Here is a 13000-nt window from a genome sequence, read left to right on the forward strand (position 1 = left end):
GTAGAGGAGCAGGCTGGAGTCCTGGGCCAGAACTTTCCGGTTGTTCACACCATTGGGATCTACCGGTCCCTCAGCAGCACAGCCCTGGTGTGGGCTAAACGGTGCATCCAATGGAAAACCCCGTTGACAATGGCGAGACTGGAAGATCCCACCACCGGCCGATGATGGGCCGCCTCCCGCCACAGGAAACACGTGGCGGGTTGGGCGGTAAATCCCTCCCCTATTGTTGGTGGCCAGGAGCACAGTCCCAACCCTGCCGCTGGACTCCTGCTCTCTTCCTGATGAAGGTCCAGCCGGGGGTAGACCTGCTAATGAAGTGAGCACCAACCGGGCCTGTGGATTGGGCCTGGAAAAAATGTGGTCAGGTGGTCCCTCTCTGGAGACTCAACCTTAATCCCTTCAGGAGAGGAGGGGTAAACCAATCAGTTGAAAAATAATAGGAAAACGCTATTTAAGACCCTTGGAGATACCTGAGGAAGCGGATTGGAACTGTCCACGACTGGAAGGGAATATGATTATGCTAATTCCCCAATATTCTGTGTTTATGTCACTTCCACAGTATTCTGCTGACGGAGATGAAGCAATTACAGTCAACCTTCTGCAAATCCCTCAGTACTTTGAGCTGGAGGGTTACGGTACTGCAGAGCTAGAGAAGGTGAGCCAGTCGACATTATTGCATTATTACAGATAAATAACTAGCCTCAGAGGAAGTGGCTGTGAGTTCAGCCGCCCAGCTTCCTGCTCTTTGTAACTTGGATGTCTCCTGATTGATTGAACGATCCGGAAGTTTATATAGAACGGGCAAGCTGTTGTTGAGAAGGAAATATTTATCTGAAGAGAAATCTCTGTGGCTGGTCTTCAGCTCTGTCACCTGTTGACTTGCTATCTTCCCACCCTACTTAGAACTCCCATTTCTTCCCTCACCAACCCCATTCCCTTCCACCGCACACAATTAAATATATAATGTGTCAAAGGTCACCCATTAACCCTTTGCAGACCGGGTTTACTTTGCATCTTTACAATATTGTCTATTTTCCCATCATCCTTAGCAGCTTCTTTGGTCCTTTGTCTTTGACTATCCTTAAACTCTGCACGCAAAATTTCCAACTTCCCAGTTTACATTTGTAACAAGCACGTTTCGCAACTTGATAACACAATTAATCCACAAACTGAAATTCAGCAAAACTATTGCAAACAAACAGCTGAAAAAAAAATTGCATAAAATACGTTCCTTCTTCCAGTGCATTGAGATCAAGGCTTATTATACTGGGCGGGATTTTCTGGTCGTGCCTGCCCCAAAACCGGAAAATCCCGCCCGAGGTCAACAGACCTTTCCATGGTCTGCCAACAATACCCTCCCCCCCCCACCCCACCACAATTCCCGTGACAGCTGGAATGGGACAATTTGCCCCAATCTTTCCAAGTCATTCTTTCCCAGGATCTTTAAACTTTGCCACTCTTCTTCTGTACAATACACTCTGTGTGTTCTCAAATAGCATAGAAATACCAATCAGTTTAATAACAAGATGAGGTTTCACAGAGATAAGTGTAATAAAGTGTAATAAGAATGCAGGGATTTATAAAAAATCGTTCATAGGATCTGGGTGTCGCAGGCCAGGCCAGTATTTATTACCCACCCCTAATTGCCTTTGAACTGAGTGGTTCACTAGGTCATTTCAGAGGGCATTTTAAGAGAACCACATTGCTGTGGTTCTGGAGTCACATGTAGGCCAGAGCAGGTAAGAACGGCAGATTTCCTTCCCTAAAGGACATTAGTGAACCCGATGGGTTTTTACGACAATTGGCAATGGTTGCATGGTCATCAGTAGACTTTAAATTCCAGATTTTTATTGAATTCACATTTCCCCATCTGCCACGGTGGGATTCGAACCCGGGTCCCCTGGATCATTAGTCTCGTGACAACACCACTATGCCACCACCTCCCCATATATGCATGGTGTGAAAAGAAAAGATGTTTTGGGTGGCATATGAAGACCTGGCTGACAGTGTGGGAAAGGGTCCAATGGATTGTGATCATAGCGTTGGTAGCTACATGTCTCTCTGTAAAAAAACATAAACATAGAAACCCTACAGTGCAGAAGGAGGCCATTCGACCCATCGAGTCTGCACCGACCACAATCCCACTCAGGCCCTACCCCCACATATTTTACCCGCTAATCCCTCCAACCTACGCATCTCAGGACTCTAAGGGACAATTTTTAACCTGGCCAATCAACCTAACCTGCACATCTTTGGACTGTGGGAGGAAACCGGAGCACCCAGAGGAAACCCACGCAGACACGAGGAGAATGTGCAAACTCCACACAGACAGTGACCCGAGCCGGGAATCGAACCCGGGACCCTGGAGCTGTGAAGCAGCAGTGCTAACCACTGTGCTACAGAGGCTGGAGTTACCTCCACTTCCTTGGATAATTAAAGAAAATGGAATGAAGACCATTTTGAATCCATGCTTTGTTGGCTCAGAGGCTGAAGGGTCAATGGGGTTAGTGTAATTAATTTATTTTCCAGGAGCTGAGGATGATGGTAGCCTTTCTCCACCATTTTTCAAGCCTTCACTTCACTGGAAGCCTTTGCTTCCAGTGAAGTGAAGGCTTGAAAAATGGTGGGGAATTGCTAGAACATTCATACAGGAGTGGCTCAGAGAATCAGGAATACCCACTGGGAATGGAGATATACGTGAGGCTGGATTTTCATCATTGGTTCAGGAATCTTGAGTTGGGCCATTTCCTGATGTTATATTCCCGAGGTCTGAGTCAATGAGCACGCACATGGTGTGATGCCAGGTAGATAGGTCGTACATCCCAGTGACTGGCAGATCTTAGCAAACACCATGTCCCTTCTGCAGCTTGAATTAGGCAGACTGTACTCAACCAAAACTCATAACAAAGTGTCTAATGTTAGATGGAGGTCTGCGATTCGAGAGCACTTGCTGAGCAATCTCAAATGTTCTAAGAATTGCATGAACAGCCAGTTTAAGATTATCAGTCAGGCTCGCAATATAGCTCACTTACACTTGCTAGAAGCTACATGTACCATACACAGTGATCTGCCCTCCGCAGACAAAAGGAACATGTCCAGGCATTGTTCCTTGTTTGAATTAAGCAAAAGCTTGGGGTACAACAGTTCCCTGGTGCATTATCCATGTCAACACCTCAACCAATGGGAGCCAATTAGGCAATGAGCCAGCTCCCTATTCTCATGCAGTATAAATTGTTGCTCATTTTGAAATTTGGCATTCTTGCATCTGTCCTGATGAGTGCGAGATGCAAAGCTTTGACAACACGTCTCTGTTTTTGAAATATGCAGTAATACCAAGTGGCAGTTTAAATTGTTCCCTTTCTAGGTTCATTGGCATTGCGGGAAAGTAAATTTAATTTAAAAAGGTTCTTAATCAGCAAAGTACTAGCCTGAACTTTCTGCAGCGAGTTTAATTGGTAATTACTGCGCGGGTACAGCAGTTTCACGACACTCACCGGGAGATCGAGAGCTGTTTGTGGAAAGTTACTGGTGGAGTGGCACAAGTTATCCAGCAAATTGTGATGATTCACAATTCACAGGGTATCTCTTCCCCGGTACAAGTTGCTGGCCGATTTTTATACATTAATAATGACAAGTGTATTCCACTTTTGGCCAATTCCTTAAAGGGCACTCGTTGGTAGTCTTTTTGGTAGTCGGAATTTCGCTAACCTTCTAGAAAGATCCTGAAGATGTTTTTTTTTCCCTTTGTGAACCGACAGCACTTGGACATTTTACTGAAGCAGTTAAAGGAAATCGTGGAACAGCAGACAGATTCGGAAGTCTTGGAATTCTGTTCAAAGGCGTACCTTGTTCTCAGTAATGAAGAGCTGGCCACCCAGAGTCAAGTAGTGTCTGCAAAAATTCAACTGTTTGACCAACTAGTGGGCAAGTTCAACCAGATGCTGAAGAATTTCCTTCACAAGGTGTGGTCATTATTTGTTTTTTATTTCTCGCCGTTATATTATGTTAGCTGATACACTTTAAAAAAAAAGTGGACAGAAAATATGATCAAAAGAGCTGAAATCAAGAGGTGAGGTGAGAATGTGTAATGTCCTATCAATGTTAGGGGTTATAGAATAGTGCAGAAGGAGGCCATTCAGTCCATCAAGTCTGCACCGACCACAATCCCACCCAGGCCCTATTCCCATAACCCCACATATTTACCCTGCTAATCCCCCTGACACTAGGGTCAATTTAGCATGGCCAATCCACCTAACCTGCACATCTTTGGACTGTGGGAGGAAGCCGGAGCACTCGGAGGAAACCCACGCAGGCACGGGGATGATGTTCAAACTCCACATAGACAGCGACCCAAGGCCTGAATTGAACCTGGGTCCCTGGTGCTGTGAGGCAGCAGTGCTAACCATTGTGCCACTGCGCCACTGTGGGTTTTATACAAAAATAAAAAACATGTTGTTTGCACATTTGCCATTGTGGATCCAAAGTAACACACAACAGTTTTATTCTCGGAGCTCTTGCCCATACAGAGAACAAACTGAAACGAAATGCAACTGCCTGCGCAATACCCTAATGACATCATCATCAAATCATGTGATCAGCTCTTAAAGCAATCTGCAACCACTTAAATATATAACAGAAATCAAGGCAGCATTTGACTGAGTGTGGCATCAAGGAGCCCCAGCAAGACTGGAGTCAATGGGAATCAGGGGAAAACGCTCCACTGGTTGGAGTCACAGCGAGCACCAAGGAAGGTGGTTGTGGTTGTTGGAGGTCAATCATCTCAGTCCCAGGACATCACTGCAGGAGTTCCTCAGGGCGGTGTCCTAGGCCCAACCACCTTCAGCTGTTTCATCAATGACCTTCTTTCCACTTAAAGGTCAGTATTGGTAACGTTCGCTGATGATCGCGCAATGTTCAATACCGTTCGTGGCTCCTCAGATACACAGTCCACGTCCTTATGCAACAAGACTTGGATAACATTCAAATTTGGCTGTAAAGTAGCAAGTAACATTTGTGCCACACAAATGCCGGACAATGACCATCTCTAACAAGAGAGAATCCAACTATTAGCCCTTGACATTCAATGGCATTACCATCATTGAACCCCTCACTATCAACAACATGGAAGTTACCATTGACCACAGACTGAACTGAACCAGCCATATAAATACTGTGGTATAATAGCAGACCAAAGGCTGGTCATCCTGTGTTGAGTAACTCACCCCCTGACTTCCCAAATCCTGTCCACCATCGACAAGGCACAAGTCATGAGTTTGATGAATACTCTCCACCTGCCTGGATGAGGGCAGCTTCAACAACACTCAAAAAGCTCGACACCATCCTGGATAAAACAACCCACTTCTTTAGTACCCAATCCACCACCTTAAACTTTCTCCACCAATGCACAGTGGCAGCAGTGTGTACCCTTATGCAAGATTTGCTACAGCAACTCACTGGCTCCTTCGACAGCACCTTCCAAACCCGTGACCTCTAATACCTAGAGAGACAAGGGTAGCAGAGACCTGGGAATACCATCACCTGCAGTTTCCTTCCAAACTACAGACCATCCTGCCCAGGAAATATATCGCCATTCTTTCACTGTTGCTAGGTCAAAATCCTGGAATGCCCTTTCCAACAGCACTGTGGGTATACTACACCATATAGACTGTAGATGTCCAAGAAGATGAATCACCATCACTTCTAAAGGGCAATTAGAGATGAGGAACTAATTTAGGTCCACCCAGCGACACCCACATCTCACGAACAAACAAAATAAAAACAAAAACACTCCAAAAAACCAGGAACTGAACTGGAAAAAGCTCCCCACCCCCATTGGTTAGAGAAATAACAGGGAATCAGGACTACAGCTGGGAATAGAGAGAAGACCATAAGATATCGGAACAGAATTAGGCCACGTACTCATAGGACCTGATAGTTAGCTGCATAAAAGTAGAAGTTAATTTGGAACATATCATATGGATGACTTGATATGTTATAATAATGTAATTGAAGAGAAGTTATTTGTGGAATTAGACAACATCTGGTGAACGACTGGTGTAAAAACATACGCAGAATTTATTATTTCAGATTTTAAAGATCTCTGACAATGACTACCTGTTGGAATGAGATTTTGCCTTTTACATTGCTCCTTAGCTTGTCCAGGGAGGTTGATTGACATTGCAGGAACATGAGCCTCCTCATTGGAAACATACCAATCCTCTTAACTTACAGCCTGTCCATCTTTCTGCACTGACCAAAGGAAAACTAGAACATAGAAATCAAAGGAAACATGATTAAATAGTGGTCAGAATTCTCCAGTCTCGCACTCCCTACTACCGCTATCAGCAAGAATGGAGAATTTGGCACTCAGCCTAATCTCCATTCACTGCAGCGGGACTGGAGAATCCCAGCCCCGGGCGAGGTCGGAGAATTCCAGCCAATATCATTTTCGGTGTTCACCATGCACCCGCCAGTGGCAATGGTGTCCCCTAGTGGCAGGAGGCCATGTCTGTATTGGTGGGCAGCAGGTCTAAACCTCTTAAGGTGCTCTGTGCAATGAGTTACTTTTTGAGGTGTAGTGACTGTGTTTGCATCAGCAGTAATACTGCACCAGTCACATCCTGAGGACAGCAATGAGGCAGCCGACCTGTTGATCTGTATTTTGGGTTGTATTTGCCAGAAAGAAGAATAATTTGCTATAACAGCTCGGGAGACCCCAGCTCCTTTTTGAGAAAGTGCATTGAGCATGACCTCACAGCTCTGATTATACTGGTAGACATGATGTGGAGATGCTGGCGTTGGACTCGGGTGGGCACAGTAAGAAGTCTCACAACACTAGGTTAAAGTCCAACAGGTTTATTTGGAATCACGAGCTTTCGGAGCGCTGCCCCTTCATCAGGTGAGCCACTCATTAGATGATGATTCCAAATAAACCTCTTGGACTTTAACCTGATGCTGTGAGACTTCTCACTATACAGGTATAGCTCGTGAGATTTTCAGGTTCTGATCTTTTCTCCAACAGGGAGACGGATTTGGAGATGCAGAATCTCACCAGATGTGGTTGGCATTGAAAAGAATCACAACCTTCCATAAGTAAGTGTGACATTAGCAGTGGTGAATTTGATTTGATTCGATTTATTATTGTCACATATATTAGTACACAGTGAAAAGTATTGTTTCTTGCGTGCTGTACTGATAAAACATACCGCGGGGAAAAAGATATAAAAGTCTGAGGTCACGTACCAACCGACTCAAAAACAGCTTCTTCCCTGCTGCTGTCAGACTTTTGAATGGACCTACCTCGCACTAAGTTGATCTTTCTCTCCACCCCTAGCTATGACTGTAACACTACATTCTGCACTCTCTCCTTTCCTTCCCTATGTACGGTATGTTTTGTCTGTATAGCGCGCAAGAAACACTACTTTTCGCTGTATACCAATACATGTGACAATAATAAATTGAATCAAATCAAACAGAGGGCAATAAATCCTGGCCTTGCCAGCGATGTCCATGTTCTTTGAATGAGTGAATAGGGGAGGCAGCGGCCGAGTGGTATTGTCACTAGACTAGTAATTCAGAGAGCAGAGTAATCCAGGGCAGGATCTGGGGACCCGGGTTCAAATCCCACCCCAATTGATGGAGAAACTTGAATGCAATAAAAATCTGGAATTAGAAGTCCACTGACGACCATTGTCGATTGTCATAAAGACCCATCTGGTTCACTGATGTCCTTTAGGGAAAGAAATCTGCCATCCTTACCGGGTCTGGCCGACACAACAATAACAGCAATATGGTTGACTCTTAAATGTCCTCAGGGATGGGCAATAAATGCCAGCCTCGCCAGCAGCACCCACATCCCATGAACAAATTTAAAAAAAAAACGCTGAGGACCCATTGATTCTGTTCTTTGAAAGAACAAGTTAGTCCCGGCTTCCACTCTTTCCCCATATCCCCGTCATTTTTTTTTCTCAAGTATTTATCCAGTTCCCTTTTGAAAGCTGATTGGGAAGGGTTTGAGTTAGTGTCGACTGTTGCGATGAGTTGCGTTGCTGCAAAACTCCTGTCTGTGTAAAAGTGGAGAGAGCTCGGCCTCCTGACACAGTGGCAAATTCAACTTCTCTTTCATGATTTCAGCGCTCATGATATCACTCAGTGGAATCTGTTAAGCAGCACCTGTAAACTACTCAAACGTGACTTGGAGAATGGCAACGTGTCTGAACAGGTGAGTCACTGACCTCTTACCGTGACCAGCTCTCTGAGAACATGTCCATTCTTCATTCCTGTCACGCCACTGACTTTATCCGTGAATTCTATCTTTCAGCTGAGACCATAAGATATAGGAGCAGAATTAGGCCATTCAGCCCATCGAGTCTGCTCCACCATTCGATCATGGCTGATAAGTTTCTCAACCCCATTCCCCCGCCTTTTCCCCATAACCTTTGATCCCCTTACCAATCAAGAACCTCTCTATCTCTGTCTTAAAGACACTCAATGACCCGGCCTCCACAGCCTTCTGTGGCAATGACTTCCACAGATTGTCCACCCTCTGGCTGAAGAAATTCCTTCTCATCTTGGTTCTAAAGGCTGTGTCCTTGGATCCTCGTCTCTCTTACTAATGGAAACATCTTCCCCACCTCCACTCTATTCAGGCATTTCAGTATTCCTGTACTGGTGTGAAGCAATTTCAGCTTCACATTGATATACCTACCGCAGGAGTTGCAATGTGATTTATCTGATGCAGTGTCGTCCACACCCATACAGTGTGATACCTACTACAGATAGGATCAGAGAAACTGTCCAAATAGAAAGATTCTTTCATTGTATTTCCTCCCATGTAACCAAAGCTGGAGGAATAAACATTGCTGGAAATGTGGGCCTTGAGGGAGACAACATCAGACATTGCAAACTAGCTTATCAGAGGGGATTTAAGGTCAATGATGAGCAAATCAGGGGCATGTCCAAGCCTTGGACGATCCTCTCACAAGCTGCCTCTGGGTTCTCCCCGTGTCTACGTGGGTTTCCTCCGGGTGCTCCGGTTTCCTCCCACATTCTGAAAGACGTGCTGGTTGGGCACATTGACCCGAACAGGCGCCAGACTGTGGCGACTAGGGGAATTTCACAGTAACTTCATTGCAGTGTTAATGTAAGCCCTACTTGTGACTAACAATAAACTTTCAAACTTTTATGTAGGAAGCAGAAATTCTTTTTGTACAAAAAAATCATTAGAATATAAAAAATACGAGTAGGCCATTTGGCCCTTCCAGTGAAAGAACAAAGAACTAAGAAAATTACAGCACAGGAACAGGCCCTTTGGTCCTCCAAGCCTGCACCGACCATGCTACCCGTCTGAACTAAAACCCCCTACCCTTCCTGGGACCGTATCCCAATATTCCCATCCTATTCATGTATTTGTCAAGACGCCTCTTCAAAGTCACCATCGTATCTGTAGTGGGCAGCACCATTTAATAAGATCAAGGCCGATCTACCTGAACTCTACTTTCCCACTCTATTCCTTCAAAATCTGTTGTACTCCATCTCGAATGTAGGGCGGAATCATACGAGAATTCGGCAGAATCAGTTCAGGAGAGAAAACTGGCGTGGAACTCTCCAGTTTCACTGAGTCATAGAATCATAGAGTCAGAGAGGTTTACAGCATGGAAACAGGCCCTTCGGCCCAACTTGTCCATGCCGCCCTTTGATTTTTAAAACCCCTAAGCTAATCCCAATTGCCCACATTTGGCCCATATCCCTCTATACCCATCGTACCCATGTAACTATCTAAATGCTTTTTAAAAGATAAAATTGTACCCGCCTCTACTACTACCTCTGGCAGCTTGTTCCAGACACTCACCACCCTCCGCATGAAAAAATTGCCTCTCTGGACACTTTTGTATCTCTCCCCTCTCACATTAAACCTATGCCCTCTAATTTTAGATTCCCCTACCTTTGGGAAAAGATATTGACTATCTACCTTGTCTATGCCCCTCATTATTTTATAGACCTCTATAACGTCACCCCTCAGCCTCCTACGCTCCAGAGAAAAAAGTCCCAGTCTATTCAGCCTCTCCTTATAACTCAATCCATCAAGTCCCGGTAGCATCCTAGTAAATCTTTTCTGCACTCTTTCTAGTTTAATAATATCCTTTCTATAATAGGGTGACCAGAATTGCACACAGTATTCCAAGTGTGGCCTTACCAATGTCTTGTACAACTTCAACAAGACATTCCAACTCCTGTATTCAATGTTCTGACCGATGAAGCCAAGCATGCCGAATGCCTTCTTCACCATTCTGTCCACCTGTGACTCCACTTTCAAGGAACTATGAACATGTACCTCTAGATCTCTTTGTTCTGTAACTCTCCCCAACGCCCTACTTGGCCAGTTTTCTCTACAGACCTTGTCCTTTAACTGCAGAAACAGAGAACGTGGTTGGTTGGCGGGGGTTGGGGGGGGGGGGGGGGGGGGGGGGGGGGATGGTGGGGGGTTGTTGCGACTTCATTGGCGAGATTCATGATTTCTGATCCAGCCCAGTGGATCATGAACCTCCTTTGGTAAAGCCCCATTTACCTTTAATACAACATTAAAGGCAATGTTTACTAAAGTATTCTTCTGTTTTGTAGATTATCATTCAAGCAATCCTGTGCAGCTATTACTACATCATGTGGCAGCTGTCAAAGGCTTCTGAAGTCACTTCCTCTAAGGTACGGTCTGTGAGTGAGTTTCTTCCCATTATTTGCTGATCAGGAGGACCTGTTGTACGGCTAAGATTCTAACGATTCATCTCTGTTTAGAGTATTTATTATTGTCACAAGTAGGTTTACATTAACACTGCAATGAAGTTACTGTGAAAATCCCCTAGTCGCCACACTCTGGAGCCTGTTTGGGTACACTGAGGGAGAATTTAGCATGACCAATGCACTTAACCAGCACGTCTTTCGGACTGTCGGAGGAAACCGGAGCAGCCGGAGGAAATGCACGCAGACATGAGGAGAATGTGTAAACTCCACGTAGACAGTGACCCAAGCCGGGAATCGAACCCAGTCCTTGGAGCTGTGAGGTAGCAGTGCTAACCACTGTGCCACCGTGCCACCTATGTGTTGGTTATGTTCCAGACTTTCTATCTCCTGTAAAAATAGCACCTTCATGATTATCACACAGCACAGAAGGATGTTGCCTGGTATGGAGGGTCTTAGCTATGAGGAGAGATTGGGTAGACTGGTGTTGTTCTCCTTGGAAAGACGGAGAATGAGGGGAGATCTAATCGAGGTGTACAAGATTATGAAGGGTATAGATAGGGTGAACAGTGGGAAGCTTTTTCCCAGGTCGGAGGTGACGATCACGAGGGGTCACGGGCTCAAGCTGAGAGCGGCGAAGTATAACTCAGACATCAGAGGGACGTTTTTTACACAGAGGGTGGTGGGGGCCTGGAATGCGCTGCCAAGTAGGGTGGTGGAGGCAGGCACGCTGACATCGTTTAAGACTTACCTGGATAGTCACATGAGCAGCCTGGGAATGGAGGGATACAAATGATTGGTCTAGTTGGACCAAGGAGCGGCACAGGCTTGGAGGGCCGAAGGGCCTGTTTCCTGTGCTGTACTGTTCTTTGTTCTTTGTTCTTTGAGACCATTTGGCCCATTGTGCCTGTACTGGCTCTTTGAAAGATTTCTCTAATTAGTGCCACTCCCCTTTCCTTTTGCCACCTTCCTCCACAGACTCAGTGGAAGCCTAAGCATACCCAATACAGCAGGGCAGGAAGAAACTGCTTGTCTTGTGGACTTTGCATTTGCTAAATAAATACATTGAATCACAGAACTGTGAAGGTGCAGAATGAGGCCATTCAGCCCATTGCGGGCTCTTCCTTTCCCTCAATGCAAGAGGACATTCTTTCCCCATTGGGTTCAGACGAGCCTCAAGGAGCTAACTGGAAAATCAGTACATTGCCACATGGAGTTCCTGCTGCTTTTTTCTCTAAAGCTTGTTTTGTTTGTGTCCAGGACATGCAGGAGTCGCTGAGGAAACAGATGAGGGGCTTCTGCCACATTTGCAGACAGTATCTGAGCCACTCCAGCAGCATCGTCAAGGAGCAGGTGAGTGTAGTCGGGCCACCCGTAGCAGGTCTCAGGCCACAAGGAGATCCAACACCCAACATATCAGACAGATTCGCCACTTGTAGAGTCATATAGAAACCACAATGTGGATAGCAGGCCATTCGGCCCAGCACCAGCTCCTGTTGGCCTCTTACCCTCCCCGGGAACACTAGGTCCTGACCCATCACGCTCCTCTATCCCTTCACCTGGGTGCGAATGGGTTGCAGGGTGAGGCTGAGGAGGGCCTTCGGCTGTTCCCTTGCATTTTGCCCTGTGGGAAACGTAAATATCGACAGTCGCCCACAACCATAAGACCAACTTGTCAGGTCCCCCTTTATTCGATTGTGGGGTGTGGGCATCCCCGGCAATGTTGGTGTTTATTGCCCATCCATAATTGCCCCTCGGGAAGGTGACTGCGAGCTGCCTTCTTGACCAGTGTGGTGTTGATATTGTAATAAGTCCTCAGAGGCAGAAGTCCCTTCACCAAAATCCCTTTATTTACAGTAAGTCTGACAACTGCACACAGAGTGTTTTCAGTTAACAGTCGACACTGGGAGTCCCAGAGGAACTGGCACGCCTGGTTAAGTACAAAACAAGAGGCTTCATGATTGGCCCCTCAATTTTAGCCCTTAATCAGGGAGCTCATATATTAAAAGGCCCACCCCAATTGCCTGATTAAAGTTGTCACAGATATATTGACTTTTCTGTTGAGTTTTGTAAACAACTGAGTGGCTAGCTCACCCACATCAGAGAGTGTTTAAATAGGTCAACCACATTGCAGTGGGACTGGAGTCATGTGTGGGTCAGACCAGGTCAAGGATGGCAGACTTCCTTCCCTGAAGGGCATTAATAAACCAGATGGGGGTTTTTTTTTCATGATAATCCAGTAATTTATTAACTTTAATAATGATCC

The 13000-nt window shown here is 45.7% G+C and overlaps 1 protein-coding gene across 2 annotated transcripts in view; it reads left to right on the top strand.

The window, feature by feature from the left end:
• The window catches only part of LOC144499868 (cohesin subunit SA-2), a 121871-nt gene that overhangs the window by 80028 nt on the left and 28843 nt on the right, over window positions 1-13000 (top strand). For both annotated transcript variants that reach the window (XM_078222465.1, XM_078222466.1), the window contains exons 19-24: window positions 560-655; window positions 3759-3962; window positions 7022-7092; window positions 8134-8221; window positions 10621-10701; window positions 11995-12087. In XM_078222465.1, coding sequence (XP_078078591.1) covers window positions 560-655; window positions 3759-3962; window positions 7022-7092; window positions 8134-8221; window positions 10621-10701; window positions 11995-12087 — 633 coding nt within the window. The remainder of the gene's footprint in view (window positions 1-559; window positions 656-3758; window positions 3963-7021; window positions 7093-8133; window positions 8222-10620; window positions 10702-11994; window positions 12088-13000) is intronic.

This window comes from Mustelus asterias, chromosome 10 (assembly GCF_964213995.1).
Source record: "Mustelus asterias chromosome 10, sMusAst1.hap1.1, whole genome shotgun sequence".
NCBI lineage: Eukaryota > Metazoa > Chordata > Chondrichthyes > Carcharhiniformes > Triakidae > Mustelus > Mustelus asterias.